Consider the following 20511-nt stretch of genomic DNA (forward strand, 5'->3'; position numbering starts at 1 on the left):
AGTTCTGGATATCAGCTGTTATGGATTTGAGCCAAATCATCTTCTTTTTGGTCTGTAGAAATCGCTTTAGTTAGTCTCTCTGGAGACTGTTGTTCTCCCTGTGGAAACACACAAACAGACTCCCGTCTCCAGACAATCACTGGGTCAGGACCTTTCCATTGTCCAGTTAGAATATCCTTCCAAAGTACCTTGGGCTTATGTACATTTTTTGGACACATGTGCCTTTACGCAGCACTAAGCCCTGATGAATCCAAATTTAAAAAGTTTAGAGTAAAAAGGGTATATTTTAAGTTTGTCTTTGGGGGATATATACCCCTTCCCAATTCCCTCTTTTTGCTTTAATAAGTACATTTTAATAGTTTGATGAGCTCTTTCAACTATGCCTTGTCCCTGTGGATTGCATGGGATTCCTGTTATATGAGTAATGCCAAATGATGAACAAAATTGCTTAAAAGAGGTAGAAGTATAGCCAGGGCCATTATCTGTTTTTAACTGTTTTGGAACACCCACAGTGGCAAAATTTTGTAAGCAATGAGCTATAACATCTTTAGTTTTTTCTCCGGCATGAAGAGAGCCCATCAAAAATCCAGAAGTATCATCAACTGTAATATGCAAATATTTTAATTTTCCAAATTCTGGCAAGTGTGTGACGTCCATCTGCCAAATATGGTTAGGTATCAGTCCTCTAGGATTGACTCCAAGACTAACTTGTGGTAAAAAGGTCACACAATTTTGACATTGTTTTATTATTTGTCTAGCTTGTTCCTTAGTTATTTTAAAACGCTTTTTTAGAGTATTTGCATTGACATGGAAGGATTTATGAAAACTTGTAGCTTCTTCTGGCGTAGAAAAAATATGTATGTCGTGTGTAGTTTTATCTGCTAAGTCGTTGCCCAAACTAAGGGCTCCAGGCAATCCAGTATGTGCCCTGATATGTCCTATAAAGAATGGATCTTTTCTGTCCCAGATTAGACTGACTTCAAACTTCTCTCTTCTACCTTTTTCTATTTTTTTTTAAGAGAGAGAGAGAGAGAATTTTTTTTTAAGAGAGAGTGAGAGAGGAGAGAGAGAGAGAAAGAATTTTAAATATTTATTTATTTTTTTTAGTTCTCGGCGGACACAACATCTTTGTTGGTATGTGGTGCTGAGGATGGAACCCGGGCCGCACGCATGCCAGGCGAGCGCGCTACCGCTTGAGCCACATCCCCAGCCCCCCTTTTTCTATTTTGAATGTCTATATCCAATAGTTGTGTTAGCTTCTTGCATTTTCTATCTGAAATACCTTTACTTGACATTTTCAACCATTTTCTATCTTGTTTCTATCTTCTCGTTTTCTTCTAAGGTTTGCACATTCACCCTTAGTTGCTTTTTTTCCTCCTAGTTTTCTTTTGCTTCCTGTTTTGTGGGTTTAAAATTCTTGTCTTTCTACATCTTCTCTATCTTTTCTTCACCTTCCTGTACTTCTGTCTTCAAAGTTTCCCACTTCAAATTTCTAATCTTCTTTCTCCAAATTGCTTTTATCCTGTTATCTTCCCATTTTCATGGTTTTTTTTGTTTGTTTGTTTTGTTTTTAAGTAATGCTTTTAAGATTAACTAGGCTTTGTTTACACCCCTTATATCAAAGGAGTCATTTGGTATTTGTTTTTTAAAGATTGACTAGCTTCACTTAGCATAATCTGCTCTAATGCCATCCATTTCCCTCCAAATTCTATGATTTTGTCATTTTTTAATGCAGAGTAATACTCCATAGTGTATAAATGCCACATTTTTTTTATCCATTCATCTATTGAAGGGCATCTAGGCTGGTTCCACAGTCTTGCTATCGTGAATTGAGCTGCTATGAACATCGATGTAGCAGTGTCCCTGTAGCATGCTCTTGTTAGGGCTTTAGGGAATAGACCGAGAAGGGGAATAGCTGGGTCAAATGGTGGTTCCATTCCCAGCTTTCCGAGAAATCTCCATACTGCTTTCCAAATTGGCTGCACCAATTTGCAGTCCCACCAGCAATGAACAAGAGTGCCCTTTTCCCCGCATCCTCTCCAGCACTTATTGTTGTTTGACTTCCTAATGGCTGCCAGTCTTACTGGAGTGAGATGGTATCTTAGGGTAGTTTTGATTTGCATTTCTCTGACTGCTAGCGATGGTGAGCATTTTTTCATGTACTTGTTGATTGATTGTATGTCCTCCTCTGAGAAGTGTCTGTTCAGGTCCTTGGCCCATTTATTGATTGGCTTGAGAAGAATATTTACAGTAAACAGGGATGAGAGGTGGGAGGGAAAGGGAGTGAGAAGGGAAATTGCATGGAAATGGAAGGCGATCCTCAGGGTTATACAAAATGTCATATAAGAGGAAAGGAGGGGTAAGTCAAGAGAATACAAATGGAAGAAATGATTTACAGTAGAAGGGGTAGAGAGAGAAAAGGGGAGGGGAGGGGAGGGGAGGGGAGGGGGGATAGTAGACAATAGGACAGACAGCAGAATACATCAGACACTAGAAAGGCAATATGTCAATCAATGGAAGGGAAACTGATGTGATACAGCAATTTGTATACGGGGTAAAAGTGGGAGTTCATAATCCACTTGATTCAAACCGTGTAATATGATGTATTAAGAACTATGTAATGTTATGAACGACCAATAAAAAAAAAAAAAAAAGCATTGTATTACAGGTCACCTCATTAATATGTACAACGTTTAAGTTTTTATGTACCAGTTACATTTAATAGAAAAATTTGTGCAGGAGTTATGAGATAATTACTACTTATGTACTATTGGCATTGCTTACTGTATGTAATAATGTACATCTTCAGAATAAATTCATTATAGGAACTTTAAAAAAAAAGAAAAAAAAGATTAACTAGGCTTTGGATGACGCACCTCCGCAGTGAATGCATCTTAACCACCTTCAATTTAACCCATTGAGTTCTCGGAGAGTTCCAGGGGGGCCCGGTGGAGGGTGAGTCCTTGACTCCCTTGTAACACTTTATGCCTTCAAACAAATGCTTTTTTTTAATATTATGCTCTGCTAAATTCTCACAGGGACAGTTGTTCTGAAATAGTCTAGTGAGTCACTGAGAAGAGACAGAAGCAGTGGGTCTTATAGTTGTTCTTTAAGGAACTTTTTGGCTTATTGGTCCGTTCTACAATTTGAGAATCATATTTTCGAGTTTCTTTATCTGTCTCTGTATCTGTTTATCTGTCTGTTCCCCCCACCCCATCTCATTTGGGTTTTCGTGTTTGAGAAATGCATTGAATCTGTAAATTAGTTATTTTTAAACCATGAATATTATACTCTCCATTTATTTACATCTATTATAGCTTTTTGTAAAGTTCTATAATTTTCAATTAAGCTGTTGCAAATATTTTTTTAGATTTTATTTCTAGATACTTTAGAGTAAATCATAAATATTGTCTTTTTATAATTATATTTTCTACACTACTGGTGTTTAGAAGTACAACTGGACTTTGTATAACAACCTTGCTGCATTTCTAGTTGTGGTAAATTATCTATAGATTTTCTTTGGATTTTTCTATAGAGATAGTCCTATTTGTCAATAGTGACATCTTTGTTTTTTCTGATTCTTGTGCTTTTTTTTTTTTTTTTTGTAAATTCTTTTTCTTCTTGTCTTAATGTGCTGGCTAGGATCTTCAGTACAGTGTTGAATAGAAGCTGTGATGCGGGCATCCTGATCTTGATCTTGATTTTAAAGGGAATACTTTAAAAGTTTCACAGTTAAGTATGATGCTTACTATAGGTATATTGTAGAGAATCTTTGTAGGCTGAAGATTTTGCTCCCTTGGTTTGCTAACTTTTTTTTCAATCCCAAAAGCTTTTTCTTCATCTTTTGAGACTATTTTTTCTATAATCTCTTAATAGAGTGAAGTACATTCGTTATTTATTTATTTTTTTGTGGTCATAGGGATTGAACCTAGGGCCTTGTGAGTGCAAGGCAAGCACTCTACCAACTGAGCTATATCCCCAGCCCAACATTGGTTAATTTTTTAACTTACTTAAACAAACCTTCTGTTTCAAATATAAATTAAATGCTGATCTGTTTCTTTTTTCATTATTGAATTAAATTTGAAGATGCTTAATTTAGGATTAGGATTTTTTTTTTAAGAGTTTTTTTTTTTTTTTTAAAGAGAGAGTGAGAGGAGAGAGAGAGAGAGAGAGAGAGAGAGAATTTTTAATATTTATTTTTTAGTTCTCGGCGGACACAACATCTTTGTTGGTATGTGGTGCTGAGGATCGAACCCGGGCCGCACGCATGCCAGGCGAGCGCGCTACCGCTTGAGCCACATCCCCAGCCCGGATTAGGATTTTTATTTCAAATAATAAGTAACACTTGCCTATAATTTTTAAAACATATCTTTTTTCTTCTGGAAATGTTTATATGACATTAGAATGATGTATTTCTGAAATGTCTGATAGAACTTTCTTATAAAATTGTTAGTAATGCTGGGCTTTGTGGTGCACGTACCTGTAATCCATGACTTGGGAGGCTAAGGCAGGAGGATTGCAAGTTCAAGGCCCGTCTCAGCAATTTAATGAGGCCTTAAGCAATTTAGTAAGACCCTGTCTCAAAATGGGTTGGGATTAGCTCAGTGATAAAGCAACCCTGGGCCCCAGTACCATGCCCCCTCCACCCCCCAATTGTTACTAGGTCTCCTGTGTGCCATGTAAGCACTCTACCACTGAGCTATGTTCCTAACCTCTAGTGGTTTCTTTGAGAGATGCTTCTTAACTACTGATATAGTCATTTTGATTATATTGTTTATATTTTCAATTTTTAAACCTGTTTTGGTAGGTTATAAGAATTTGTTCATTTCATACACATTCTTTTTTTTAATGTTTATTTATTTATTTCTATGTGGTGCTGAGGGTCGAACACAGTGCCTCACACATGGTAGGCAAGCACTCTGTTACTGAGCCACAACCCTAGCCCCTTCATATACATTCTTGAATTTATGGTATTAAGTTGTTAATCTCTAATTTTGTAGTACTGTGTAAGTAATATCCTCTTTATCTTTTTTTTAATGCCTTCTTATTTTAAGCTAAAACTTTGTAAATTTTGAAGACTTTGAAGAATAATTTGCTTTGATTATACTCTTTAGTGTATCCTTTTCCCATTTCATTGGTTTCTCTTTATTTTTTTATGATTCTTATTTTCTAATAAGTTGAATGCCTTTTATTAGCTTCAACATTTTAGTATAGACTGACTTTTTTTTTTTTTTTTTTTAAATGGTGCTGAGGATTGAACCCATGGCCTTGTGTGTGGGAGTGAAGCACTCTACCAACTGAGCTATATCCCCTTGGTATAGACTTTTAAGACCAAAGATGTTTTAATATTGCTTTCTATGCATCACCCAAGTTTTGATGTGTAGTACTTTCCCTTGCACTTTTCTATTTTTTCCCTATGAATTCTGTTTTAAAAATTTAATTTCCAAGCATAGGGAGTTCTTCTAGTGAATTGTTATTGATTTATGCACACAGCATTGTGGCCAGGCAGCATGGTCTATATGATACCATTTCTTTGAAATCTGTTGAGACGATGTGGTTAATTTTTACAATTTTTTTTGTTTGTTTTTTTAATACCTGGATTGAACTCAGACACTCAACCACTGAGTTACATCCCCAGCCCATTTTTGTATTTTATTTAAAGACAGGGTCTCCCTGAGTTGCTTTTAGTGCCTTGCTAAGTTGCTGAGTCTGGCTTTGAACCTCAAGCATGATCTTCCTGCCTCAGCCTCCTTAGTTGCTGGGATTATAGGCATGCTCCTCTGCACCTGGCTAATTTATATAATTTTTGTTAGTATTTTAATTATGTCGCTAAAACCTTATGTCATTGTTTTTTAGAGTTATGTTCATTTTCTATTAATTGTTTTACTCAGTTTTGTCTTACAGTTCTAGCAACAGATAAAAATGTTTTGTTATTAGAACATGAAAGTTTAAATCTATTCTATTTTCCTGCTGAATTGAAACATTTTTGTTGTTGTTGTTACTTGAGATTGAACCCAGGGTGCTTAACTGCTGAGCCACATCCCCAGCTCTTTTTAGTATTTTATTTAGAGACAGGGTCTGAGTTTCTTAGGGCCTTACTGAGTTGATGAGGCTGGCTTTGAATTCAGGATCCTACTGCCTCAGCCTCCCAAGCTGCTGGAATTATGAGTGTATGTGTCCCTATGCCCAGCCTGAAACTTTTACTCTATATTCTAAATATGTACCTAGGAATGGTTTTGATTTAAATACTGGTGTTATTAATTAATATATCTAATTTTTTTAAAAAAGAGAGGAGAGAGATTTTTTAATATTTATTTTTTAGTTATTGGTGGACACAACATCTTTGTTTGTATGTGGTGTTGAGGATCGAACCCGGGCCGCATGCATGCCAGGTGAGCGCGCTACCGCTTGAGCCACATCCCCAGCCCAATTAATATATCTAGATTATATGTCTTTTGGGCAGTTAATTTTGTCTGATTTTGAAAATTCTCTCTCTGTACATTTGTGTTCTTTTATTTTGATCATATGTCTTGGGAATATCATGCTATTGAATTAAAAAAATTTACTGTCCAGATACTCTTGGTCTTTGTAATTTTAAATTATTTTATGAAGATAACTGTCAGTTCACTTACAGTTTCAAGAAATAGTAGAGGCATCCCATGTACTCTTTATCCAGTGTCCCTGGTTGGTGACATCTTGCAAAACTGCAGTTCAGTGTTAAAATCAGGATATTGGCACTGACAGGATGAAGATACTATTTTTTATCTGCTTAAGAATCCCTCATAGTATATTGTAGCCACATGTGTTTGCCTTCAACACACTACCCCTCAACCCCTACTTTCTGGGAAACATGAATCAATCTGTTCACTTCGGTGATTTTTGTCTTTTCAAGAATGTTACATAGGTTGGGTATGGTGGCCCATGCCTGTGACCTCAGTGACTTGAGAGGCTGAGGCAGGAGGATCACGAGTTCAAAGCCAGCCTCAGCAAAAGCTGAGGTGTTAAGCAACTCTGTGAGATCCTGTCTCTAAATAAAAATCCAAAAAAAGAGCTAGGGATGTGGCTTACTGGTTACGCGCCCTTGAGATCAATACCTGGACCAAAACAAACAAAAAGAATGTTTCATAAATTGAATCATATAGTATGTAGCCTTTTTGATTTCACTCTTTTCATTCAGCAGAATTCTCTGGAAATTCTTCTGGGCTGTTAGGTGTAAAAGGTTGTCCCTTTTTATTGCTGAGTTGTATTCAGTGGTATGAATTTGCTACTATCCATCTGTTGTTGAAAGACATCTGAATTTATAGTTTTTTGCTTAGTTATCAATAAAAGTTTTGTTCATAGGGTTTTCTAATTTTTTTTTAAACTTTAATTTCTCTGGGATAAATGCCTACGAGTGCAATTACTGCATCTTCTGATTGTTTTATGTGTAGATTTTAAAGAACTTGCTAAATGTTTTCCAGAGTTGCTGTACCATTTTCATCCCTACCAGCAATATATGGAGTGATCCAGTTTCTCTACATCCTTGCCAGCATTTGGTGTTATCACTGTTTTTCATTTTAGCCATTCTGGTAGGTATCTAAGTGATAACTTAGTGAGGTTTTAATTTGCATTTCCCTAAAGGCTAATGATGTTAAACATTTTTTATTGTGCATATTTGCCATCTCTATATCCCCATTGATGAAATGTCTCTGCATGTCTTTTGTCCTTTTAAAATACTTTTAAATTTTTTTTCTGTTGTATTTTGAGAATATCAATATATTGTAGATACTAGTCTTTGTCAAGTATGTAGCTTGCAAATGTCTTCTGAGCCTCTTGACTGCCTTTTCATTCTTTTAAAGGGGTCTTTTGCAGAGTGCAAGTTTTAATTTTGATACAGCCCAATATATCTTTTTTCCCTGTTATTAATCATAGTGTTAAGTCGAAGAACTCTTTGCATAGACCTACATCTTGAAGATTTCCCATTAAAATTTTTTTTGTAGTTTTATTTTTACTTTTGTCTGCAATCCACTTAGAGTTAATTTTTGTAGAAGTTAGGAGACTTAGATGGTAGTTTGTTTTAAGTCTATAGATGTTGTTTTTAGTATCATTTGTTGAAAGCCATCTTTATACATTTGATACCTTTGTCAAAATTATTTAGGCATATCTGAGTAGTTCTATTTCTGGACTTTCTATTTTGTTCCACTGAGCTATGTATCTGTCTTTTCCTTAATATTACACAGCCTGATTACTGTAGTTGTTACAAAATAATACATGGACTGGTCTCCCCACTGGGTCTTGGGGTTTAAGCCCAGCGCCTTGTGCCCCCTACCACTGAGCCAATCACTAGCACTTTTTTTTTTTTTTAATATTAGTTGTTGATGGTCTTTTATTTGTATGTGGTGCTGAGAATTGAACCTAGTGCCTCACACATGCTAAGCAAGTGCTCTACCACCGAACCATAACCCTAGCCCCTCACCAGTACTTTTTAAAATTTTGAGACAGGGTCTTGTCAAGTCTTTGGGGGCCTCGCTAAGTTGCTGAGGTTGGTCTCAAACTTGTGGTCCTTCTGCCTCAGTCTCCTAAGTCACTGGGATTGCCAGTGTTCACCACCATACCCAATTCTTACTGGGGTTTGGATAGGTACTATGTTAAACCTGTGTATCAATTTGGGGAGGACTGATATCTTAACTGTGTTAACTAATCATGAAATTATGTTTTTGCTTTCCCACAGCCTCTTGATATTGTCTTAAAATTTTTCTTAAATAAATTTTTTGGGGGGTTTAGGGGGAGGTACTGGGAAATGAACTGAGGGCCACTTAACCAGTCCAAGATGAAGAATCCATGTTTTTGGTTCTTAGATTTCTTTCACCAGTGTTTTGTAGTTTTTAGCATACAAGTTCGATACATATTTGTTAGATTTTTACATTATGTATTTTATTTTCTTTGGAGTGAGTGTAAATGGGGTTATGTTTTTAACTTGTTTTTTTTACTCATGTTCACTGTTTGTTTATAAAGATGTAATGATGTGGTTGGTGTTTGTTTTGTGTTCTGTCACCTTGCTGAACTCACTTATTAGTTCTAGGAGTCATTTTGTAGATTTGATGGGATTTTCTACATAGGCAGTCATGCCATCTGTAAATACTTTTACTTTTTTCCTTTCCAACTTGTTGGACCTTTTATTTCCTTTTCTTATTTTACTAGAACTTTTAGCACTATATTGAATAAGTGCCTCATTCCCAACATTAATTATGGGGGGAAAGCAGTTATTTTCACCATTAACTGGTAGGAGAGCTAGGTTTGGGGTTTTTTGTATTGTTTTGTTTTGGGGTTAATAGTGTTGATGAAGTTGAGGAAGTTCCCTTCCACTTCTATTTTTCTGAGAGTTTTTGATAATGAGTAGTTGCTGAATTTGTCAACTGCTTTTTTTGCATTGATTGATTTGATCATAGAACTTCTCTTTTTTAGCTGTTAATATCATGTACTTTGTTGATTTCAAACAGTGAGCAAGCCTTTTCATCCCTGGCATAAACCCTTCTAGGTCACATGAATAATTCTTTTTAAACATTGCTGAATCTTATTTACTAATATTTTGTTAAGGGTTTAAGCATCTGTATTTATGAGGGATATTGATGTATAGTTTTATTTTTTTGTACTGTTTTCTTGCTTTGGTCTTAGGGTAATACTAGATCCACAAAATGAATTTGGAAGTGTTCTTCAGCTCTTTTTTTGTATTATTTATAGATATTATGTAGAACTAGGGTTCATTCTTTCTTTGATAGAATTCATACAATCACTTGGGGGTGGGAATTTCTCATAGGGGTTTTAAAATTGTGAATTAAATTTCCTTAATTACAAGTTAGAAGTGTATTTAAAAGATCTGTTTTAAAAACTGAGTGTTTTGGTAGTTTTTTTTTTTGGTAGTTTTTTTTTTTTTGGTAGTTTTTTTTTTTGGTAGTGTTTTTCAGGGAATTGGTTCATTTTATCTGTATTGTCCATTTAAATGGGTATAAAGTTGTTCTTCATATTCCTGTATTATCTTTTTATTTATTTATTTATTTTTAGTTATAGTTGGACACAATACCTTTATTTTACTTATTTATTTTTATGTGGTGCTGAGGATTGAACCCAGCACCTCACATGTGCTAGGTGAGCGCTCTACCACTAAGCCATGACCCCAGCCCCCTGTATTATCTTTTTGATGTTTGCTTTTCTGTAGATATTCCTAATCTTGTTCTTTTATTAGACAGTCTATTTCTTTTGATTTGTTGGGGTTATTAACTTATATGCATTTACTTTTACTCATTCATTTTATTTTGTGCTATCTTACTTTGTGTTTTGTCTTTGTTTTCACATGTATTGTTGTTTTTCTTTTCTTTCCTCATTGCCTTGCTTTTCCTGCTTTACTAGTGGTGAAATTATGTTTTTGCTTTCCCACAGCTTCTTGATGTTGTCTTGAAATTTCTCTTAATTTTTTTTTTTTTTCTTTTTGTAGGGGGAGATACCGGGAAATGAACTCAGGGGGCACTTAGCCACATTCCCAGCCCTTTTTATATTTTATTTAGAATGTGGGTCTTGCTAAGTGCTTAGGGCTCTTAAGTTGCTGAGGCTGGCTCTGAACTTGTGATCCTCCTGCCCCAGCATCCCCAGCCTCTGAGATTACAGGCATGTACCACCACACCTCACTTCTCTTAAAATTTTGATGTATGTCGGTCTAAAATTTTCTTTTCTCACCTATAGAAACTGTTTACCACCCTACCAGTTTACATTGTTTCCCAGAATTTTCGTTCTTTCTGCAACCTTATTGTATTCTATTTTATACAATACTTGTTTAGTCTAAACGCTCTCCCAGGTTGTCATTTTCTTTGCTCTTCATGGACCCTTCTGTACCTGCCCTAATCTTCACTTCCCAGAGCCTTAGACATGCTTGGTAGATGCTTTCCTGCTGAGCTATATTTGCTTCCCCATCATTCTGTTATTTTATTTTATTTTTTTTTAAAGTTTTTTTTTTTTTTTTTAAAGAGAGAGTGAGAGAGGGGGGAGAGAGAGAGAGAGAGAGAATTTTTAATATTTATTTTTTAGTTCTCGGCGGACACAACATCTTTGTTGGTATGTGGTGCTGAGGGTCGAACCCGGGCCGCACGCATGCCAGGCGATCGCACTACCGCTTGAGCCACATCCCCAGCCCCCATTCTGTTATTTTAGTATGCATTTTTCTTGCTTATTCTGGTTCAGCAATGGTGGGCTTTTTGTTTTACCTGCTGTGTGTTAGGTGTGCTTTTCTCCTGGGAACTTTTGCATCAGCTCTGTCCTGTGCTTTGGAATGTTTTCCCTCAGGTATTCCATGGGCATTTTGTTAACTCTCTATTTACTCAATTACCTTTTCACTGTTATCTTTTTCCTGTTAAATTGCAAATTCTTTCTCTTTTGCTTCCCCTGCTTTATTCACTCATCACCACTTGCTCTATTTTATAAATATGTATATATAAATAATTTTATATATATGTATATAAGACCAAACTTAGAATAATTATATACATAATTATATATATGTATATAATTATTCTAAGTTTGGTCTGTTATGCCCTCCAACTACTAAGTCATTCATTGAAATTTTACTGATTTTTGTTTTTGTACTGGGAATGAACCCAGAGGTGTTTTGTCATTGAGCTACATCTGCAGTCCATTTTATATTCTATTTTGAGATAGGGTGTTGATAAATTGTTTAGGGCCTGCTAAATTGCTGAGACTGGACTCAAATTTGCAATCCTCCTGCCTTAGCCTCCCAAGTCTCTGGGATTATAGGCATACACCACCATGCCTGGCAATAAAATTGATTTTAAAATAATATGAGGGCTGGGGATGTGGCTCAAGTGGTAGCGTGCTTGCCTGGCGTGCGTGCGGCCCGGGTTCGATCCTCAGCACCACATACAAACAAATTGTTGTGTCCGCTGAAAACTAAAAAATAAATATTAAAAAAATAAAATAAAATAATATGAAACCTCAGACAGTATTTAACAGAAGAATTTTGTTGGTTTAATGCTAATGATTCTTGGGGCTGGGGATGTGGCTCAAGCGGTAGCGTGCTCGCCTGGCATGTGTGCGACCCGGGTTCGATCCTCAGCACCACATACCAACAAAGATGTTGTGTCCGCCGAGAACTAAAAAATAAATATTAAAAATTCTCTCTCTCTCTCTCCTCTCTCACTCTCTCTTTAAAAAAAAATGCTAATGATTCTAATTTTCAGTGAATTCTTTGTATTTCCAATGTAAAGAGTCCTATTGTTTGTAAATGTGATTTTATAAACTTTTTATTGATTTGTTGTATTAGGATTTTTGGAATAATGTTGAGTGACAAAACAATGTACATTTTAAAGGCCTTGACTTTATGACAGTGTTTCTTTGGCAGGGAGGGATTGAACCAGGGGCACTTAACCACCGAGCCACATCCCCCCAGCCCTTTTTAATTTTTTATTTTGAGACAAGACCTTGCTAAATTGCTGAGACTGGCCTTGAACTCATAATCCTCCTGCCTGAGCCTAGAGTCTCTGGGATTATAGGCATTTGCCACCATGTCCAGCTAAATGTATCTTTTTTTTTTTTTTTTTCCTTTTTTGTACCTGGGATTGAACCCTGGGAGGCTTAACCACTGAGCCACTTCCCCAGTCCTTTTTGTATTTTATTTAGAGACAGGGTCTCACCAAGTTTCTTGGAGCCTTGCCAAATTGCTGAGGTTGGCTTTGAATTCGTGATCCTCCTGCCTTAGCCTCCCAAGCTGCAGGGATTACAGGCATGTGCCATCATACCCATCTTTTTTTTTTTTTTTTTTTTTAATTTATTTATTGTTTTTTAGTTCTCGGCGGACACAACATCTTTGTTGGTATGTGGTGCTGAGGATCGAACCCGGGTCGCACGTATGCCAGGCGAGCGCGCTACCGCTTGAGCCACATCCCCAGCCCCATCATACCCATCTTAACGTTTCATTTTTAATTGGATATTTGCTATTGATTGATACCATTTATCATGTTAAGTTTCCTACTATAGCTGTTTGAGAGGTTTATTAGGAATGAATAAAATTTTATAAAATAACCCTTCTAACATTTATCTAAATAATTCTGACTCTTTCTTGAATCAATGCATCTTTTTGTTTCCCTAACATTGTCTAAGGATGATCAGTGAGCTTTTAAACGTACTGTTATGAGCAAAGTTTATTATATATTTAATGTTTGAATCCAATGTAGTTATTGTTTTTTGTTATACTTGTTTGTTTTTGATGCTTTTTTCAAATCTTGGGCTAGTGGGATCTCATTCTAGATGTTTTCTTTGTTATTCTGATGAGATCCCGGTAGTCTTGGATAAATTTCTTTTTTTCTGGTGTGATAAAATGGTTTAGGTTGATCTTGTATGCATTTCCTACCCCACATCTCTAATCCAGCATTTCCCCTAAGGAGCCTGGGTTCCTTTAATGGGAAATGCTACTTAAACCACAATCTTCCTACACCACTCACCACCTTTAAACAAACTGTCATTTTTTAAATTTAAGTCTAGACTACTTTGAGATTTATAGAAAAGCCTGGAATGTAGTACAGAGAGAGTCACTATATGACAGGTACCTAGTTTCCTCTGTTTAAGCAAACTTTTAATTATGGTTACATTCTTACATTTCCAGAGAGAATTCCTCATGTACTCAACACTGAACTTCAATCGTGATCAATTCCTCTTTTTTTCATGTAGGTGTTTACCTACTTACTTTCTACAAATTAGTCAAAAGAAAACCTGATATTTTGTACTACTTGACTTTAAGGATAGGAATTTTACCCTGTCCAGCTTGCTCTTGCAAGGCAAGTTCTCTGCCACTGACCTAAACCCGCTGCTCTGGGTAGAGATCATCTAAACCAAGTACTTTACTCAATTTATGTTAAATTGTTCATATATTTTTCAGATATACTGAATTGGTATACTTCAGAAAACATTGTTGATGTGTTAATATTGGTTTATAAATTATACCGTATTCATAAATGAAGGTGTTTATTGTTTTACTATTGTAATCGAATAAGCAGTAGTTGTATGATTTATCACCTTTCCTCAATAGTTCCCCCTCCCCCCATATTATAGCAGTGTGTTAGTTAACTTTCCCTTGCTGTGATAAAATACGTGGGATAATCAGTTTATAAGGAGAAAATATTTATTTTGGTTCTCAGTTTCTGAGGTTTCAGTCCATATTCACTTGGCCCTATTAGTTTGGGCCCTTGGTTAGGCGGAACATTGTAGGGGGAGGGCACATTGTGGAACAGAGTTGTTTTATATATGGCAGACTGGGAGCTAAGAGAGGAAGGGGCCAGGGTTCCTTTATCCCCTTTGGGGGCCTGCTCCCAGTGACTTAATTTCTTTCTACTAAGTACCACCTCTTAAAGGTTTCATCACCTCTCACATGCTAGTGACCAGCCTCAATACATGGCCTGTGGGCGACATTAAAATCCAAACCCGGGCTGGGGATGTGGCTCAAGCGGTAGCGCGCTCTCCTGGCATGCGTGCGGCCCGGTTTCGATCCTCAGCACCACATACCAACAAAGATGTTGTATCCACCTAAAACTAAATATATATATATATAAAAGGTTCTCTCTCCAAAAAAAAAAAAAAAAAATCCAAACCTAATAAGTGGACATTTTATGGTCTATTTTGGGAAATGAGAAAGAATAGTGCATTAGGTCCATTGTTTCATCAGGCTTTGCCTGAAATTTTGGTTGGATGAGGTAAACACCACTGCTGAAATTTTAATATCATCAGTTTGCATGTTTTTAAAATTTGGTGTTCAATGTTTTTCGCTTTGTCTTCTAACAAGTATTTTGTATTTTGACTCTTAGACTTGAATACTGTTAGGCAGTTTAGGAAACAATTTCATAATTTTCTTGGGAACTGATAGAATTCTTTCACTAAACTGCCTTGTTTGGTAGATGTGTTTGAATGTGTGTGGGGGGGTGCGGGGGGGGCAGATACTACTACATCTTTTTGATTTGGATGGAGTAATTTATAGTTTTTATAGTTCTCTAGGAAATTGCTTTTGGCTATGACTTTAAGTTGTTAGGACATAGTTGCATAAAGTTCTCTTAAAGAAATTTTCATAGTATTTGTGATCTTTATGAGCCTTTTCTTATTTTGAAGTCTGCATTTGTTAGCTTTCCCTTTTGGGGGCCTGATTTTTTTTTTTTTTATAGACTGCATTTTGTTTTCTCATTCATATTTTTTGCTTTATTTAATTCTTTACTTTTGTGGTTTGTTTTCTTGTTGGTTATTTGTTTTCTTGACTGTTATTTTTTTGTCTTTTTGGTACCTGGGATTGAACCTGGGGCGCTTAACTAACACTGAGCCACATCCCCAGCCCTTTTAAAATATGTTATTTAGAGAAAGGGTCTCATTGAGTTGCTTAGGGCCTTGCTAAGTTGCTGAGACTGGCTTTGAACTTGTAATCCTCCTGCCTCCACCTCCAGAGCCGCCAGGAGTACACGTGTTAAATCTTTATTGTATAGTAAAAGAAGCATTTAGGAGATGTTCTCTAAGGTTTATAGATTTTTGAAAAGTAGTATGTTCTTTATTGTTTCTTTTAATAGCTGAATTTGGTTTTGATTTTGTTACACTGGAAGCTACTGTAATCATTGTAATGTAGAGACTGATTTAAGGACCCTCAAGTAAAAGGGAACTTGATTATACGGAAAATATGATTTTACCAGTAATAAAAACCAAGAATTGGACCTCCCGCATTCTCTGAAATGGCTAGTGATTGAAAATTGCCATATCATTTGATGACTTTTGCGTGGTCACCCATTTGACATGTTGACTATGTTAGTCTTGTCTTTATTTTTTCTTATATATAAAAATGTACTATTTTAACATAGCTAAAATATGTAATAATAGTATGATTTTTTTCAGTTTCCCTTGGTACCCTCTCTGGCGCCCATATTATACATCACTGCAGATGGGATATTTGCAAAATAGTTGTATTGATTTTACTACTGTTTCTAACTTATTTCAGACTGTTTTTTTGTTTTTTCTATCTCATGTTTAAAGTTGAAGAGTAGTGTCAGGGAAATATTTTTATTCATTGATGACATGTAATTATTTTCCTGCTTAATGTGGGTTATTTTGTATGTGAATATGCCTTCATGAATGTAATATTTAAATTACATAATGTTCCAGTTTTAACATTTTTATAATTTTGTGTTTATAAAATATGGTAAAGAAACAGGGTCGATTATTATAAGTTTTAGTCTTAATTTACATTAGTTTTTTATTTAGAATTCAGATAATGTATCATGTGTGTGTACACACATTCTGGTGATTGAACACTGAGCTTCTTGCGTGCTACGCAGGCACAATGCCATTTTAAAAAAAATTTTTTAAATATTTTTTAGTTTTTCAGCGGACACAACATCTTTGTTTGTATGTGGTGTTGAAGATTGAACCCGGGCCGCACGCAAACCAGGCGAGCGCGCTACCGCTTGAGCCACATCCCCAGCCCCAAGCACAATGCCATTGAACTACACCCCAGCCCTGTGTCTCATGCCATATTCCTCTGTAGAGTACATAGAAGTTGTTACTGAAGTATTGGAAATCATACTTTGAGAACATTTTAGAGATGGCAGAGTGGAGTAGAAAAAATTCACTTAAAAAAATAGATTAAAGTTAATAGACATCAGAGATTAGTAGAGAATAGTAGCTGAAATCAGTTCTTGGTAGTATTCATAGCAGGTTAATTTCGCCCCTCTATGGTTTTTAATGATCCTTCCTACTAAGCATACCCATTCACTGGAGGAAGAATTTGAAGCTTGGTTCAAAGATTATGTAAGTGCTAAATAAAGAAGAGGAGGTTTTTATTGTTGCTTTAGTTAATTTGGTTGCAATAGGGATTGAACCCAAGATCTTGCATGACAGGCAAGTATTCTACCACTCAGCTACATCCCCAGACCTTTTTATTTTTGAGACATGGTCTTGTTAAATAGCTAAATGGCCTTGACAAACTTGAGTTCCTTCTGCTTTAGCCTCCTAAGTAGTGAGGATTACAGGTATTTGCTGTTGTAATTAAATGGAAATTGAAGACCAGAGAAATGAAATGTCTTTCCCGAGGTCCTAAGTCTTGGTGCCAGGGTTTGACCTACAGCTACTGACTTGCTGGACTGAAGTTTTCTATAGCGGTTCATTGACTCTCAAAACCATTATCTTTGATTGTGTTTTTGGCATTACTTTATTTTTGCAGCATTTTGTAAATGCAGAGACTTTTCTTCTGCTGTTCAGAATCATGTGACATTATAAATCTTTTCCTTTGTGTACGTAATCTCCAATTATTTGAGGGGATAAGACCCCAAGTTGTCCAGAAAACGAATACCTGGCTGCTTAGGTTTGAGCCTCACTGATTAGGATGCGTGGAGAAACCTCAAGTCACAGTAAGAAAAGGGTCTTCTGTGAGTAGGTTTCTGAAAGGATTTTGGTCAGCTCCAGGTCTTCCTCTCTCTCGTTAGATGGTGGATGTGTGATTTTGGTAAATCTGACCCATGTGGTTTACCTTTAAATTCAGAATCAACTCAAAAATCACAATAGCAGAATTCATGAGGCAGCAGGTGGTTAAAAGTATTCATTAGATTTTGTTGAATAAATAGAAGGTGAGATGTAAAACAGGAACTGCCTTTATTTTATACCCAAAAATAAGTCAGTAGAGTGAGGTGGAGGGTAATCTTGTCCTTTAGTTGACTCTCCATTTTCAAAAGTATTTTTCTCATTTCAATATCTAGCTAGGATTTTTAATAATTTTGAAAGTTTGATTGCTAAATAAAATGGAAATGATTTTTAGCTTTAATATTTTAAAATATCAGTTTCATATTATATTGTCTGTTCCCTAATATTTGAGTTGGGGTAAAATAAAAATTCATTGGGTTTTGGATCACAATTATATGACTTGATTTTATAAATTTACTAAGTAACCACATCTAATTTTTTGCTAGGTTAATTAGTGATAACTTTGTAACAACACAAATACTAGGCTTACTTTTGTAAAAGAACATTTCCATTGGTTATAGAATTCATAATAAAGCAAATGTGGATTTAATTAGTGCATAATCAAATAACGAAGAGGTTAATAGACACTAGTAGATTAGATTACCAGAATTAAGAGTTTAATGAGGTATAATTTAATGATGTAATTTGAATCATTTTTATGGGAGATGGTTTTATGAATATTAGTGATTCTAAGTTGGTATGTGAAAAATGCTGATTACTAGCATGTGTCAATTGATAGAGGAAAAAATCAGATTTTATAGTATATTTTAGGTGGGATTTTTATGTTTGGAGATGACTATTGGCTTATCTTTTTTCTCTTTCTTTTTAGAATATGGTTTCTAGTTTTAGGGTTTCTGAACTACAAGTGTTACTAGGCTTTGCTGGACGGAATAAAAGTGGACGCAAACATGACCTCCTAATGAGGGCGCTGCATTTATTGAAGAGTGGCTGCAGCCCTGCGGTTCAGATTAAAATCCGAGAATTGTATAGACGTCGATATCCTCGGACTCTTGAAGGACTTTCGGATTTATCCACAATCAAATCATCCGTTTTTAATTTGGATGGTAGCTCATCACCTGTAGAACCTGACTTGGCTGTGGCTGGAATCCACTCATTGCCTTCCACTTCAGTTACACCTCACTCACCGTCCTCTCCTGTTGGTTCTGTGCTGCTTCAAGATACTAAGCCCACATTTGAGATGCAGCAACCATCTCCTCCGATTCCTCCTGTCCATCCTGATGTGCAGTTAAAAAACCTGCCCTTTTATGATGTCCTTGATGTTCTCATCAAGCCCACAAGTTTAGGTAAGTGTCTTTCTGGACAAGAAAGTAAACAAAACAAGAGGCCTTCAACTATTAATTAGTGATTTGTTAATGTTACAAAATTGAGACATTAATGTCAAACGTTTAAATATATGGGTAAAAAAAATATGGTAACATCGTATGATTAAAAAAAATATGGTAACTATATCTGAAATCTGACATAACTATTATGTTTAGTGTTCTTGTTTCCCAATTTTTTTTATTGTGATAAACTACATATAAAATCTACAGTCTTGACCATTTGTAAATGTACAGTTTAGTTGTATTAAGTACAATAGTAATCTTGTGCAGCTATCACCAGCAACCATATTCAGTACACTTCAGTTTGTAAAACATAAAACTGTACTCATTAAATAATAACTCACCATTCCTCTTTTCCCCAGCTCTTGGCAGCCACCATTCTGCTTTTTTCTGGTTTTTTTTGGTGGTGGGGGGGAGGATTGAACCAGAGCCTTATGCTGGCTAAGTACATGCTTTACCAATAAGCTATACCCTGAACCCCAGCCCATTATCTCTGATTTTGACTAGTCACTTTATATAAATGGATCCTGCAATATTTGTCTTCCTATAACTAACTTATTTCATTTAATGTGTCCTCTGGGTTCTTCCATGTTGTAGTGTATGTCAGAATTTTCTTCCTTTTTAAGGCTAATACTATAACTTTTATTTTGTATTTTTTTGATACAGAGAATTGAACCCAGGGGCACTTAACCACTGAGCCACATTCCTAGTCCACATTTTTTGGCAGGTGGTGGGTACCAGGGATTGAACACGGGGGCACTCAACCACCGAGCCAAATCCCCAGCCCTGTTTTGTATTTTATTTAGAGATGGCATCTCACTGAGTTGCGTCACTTTTGCCATTGCTGAGGCTGGCTTTGAACTCGAGATCCTCCTGTCTCAGTTTCCCAAGCCACTGGAAACTACGGTGCCTGGCTCCTATTTATTTTTTATTTTGAGACAGGTCTAAGTGGCCTAGGACTTCACTAAATTGCTGAGAGGTTGATCTCAAACTTGGTATCCTACTGCTTCAGCCTCTAGATTATAGGGATTATAGGTGTACACTACCACACCTGGCTATAGTACTATAACTTTTTAAATGCCCCACTTCATTACCTGCCACTCAGTCTTACTGCTTTGAGACGACTACTTTAGTTGATGTTGTAGTGTTCACTTCCATTACCACATTTTGCTTATCCACCAATGGATACTTCAGTTGCTTGTAATTTTGAACTATTGTGAATAATGCTTCTATGAATGTGAATTTACAAAAATAAAAATCTCTTTGAGACATTCCTTTGAATTGTCTGGTTATATACGCAAAAATAGAATTGCTATATCACATGATAATTCTTTAATTTTTTGAGGAAATTGCCATGCTATTTTCCACAGCAGCTGCACCATTTTATATTTCTACCACCAATGCACAGGGGTTTAGTCTACATCCTTGTTAACATTTCTTTTTCTTTCTTTTTTTTTTTAATAGTTGCCATCCTAAGCTGGCATCTTACATTTATTTGCATTTTTGTAATGATTATGATGTCAAGCTTCTTCATATGCTTATCTACCATTTGTAGTTTTTTGGAGAAATATCTTTTCAGGTCCTTTGCTCATTTTGAACTAGGTTGTTGTTTGTTTTTGAGTTTTAGGAGTTCTGTTTGTATTCT

The 20511-nt window shown here is 35.9% G+C and overlaps 1 protein-coding gene across 13 annotated transcripts in view; it reads left to right on the forward strand.

Moving 5' to 3' along the window:
* Pias2 (protein inhibitor of activated STAT 2) overlaps positions 1-20511 on the forward strand; it is a 103108-nt gene that overhangs the window by 10210 nt on the left and 72387 nt on the right. For all 13 annotated transcript variants that reach the window (XR_013342372.1, XR_003303092.2, XR_013342370.1 and 10 more), the window contains exon 2: positions 18353-18827. Coding sequence is in view for 9 of the 13 variants with exons in the window: in XM_026414522.2 (XP_026270307.1) it covers positions 18353-18827 (475 nt within the window). In the remaining 4 variants the exon portion in view is untranslated. The remainder of the gene's footprint in view (positions 1-18352; positions 18828-20511) is intronic.

This window comes from Urocitellus parryii, chromosome 13, assembly GCF_045843805.1.
Source record: "Urocitellus parryii isolate mUroPar1 chromosome 13, mUroPar1.hap1, whole genome shotgun sequence".
NCBI lineage: Eukaryota > Metazoa > Chordata > Mammalia > Rodentia > Sciuridae > Urocitellus > Urocitellus parryii.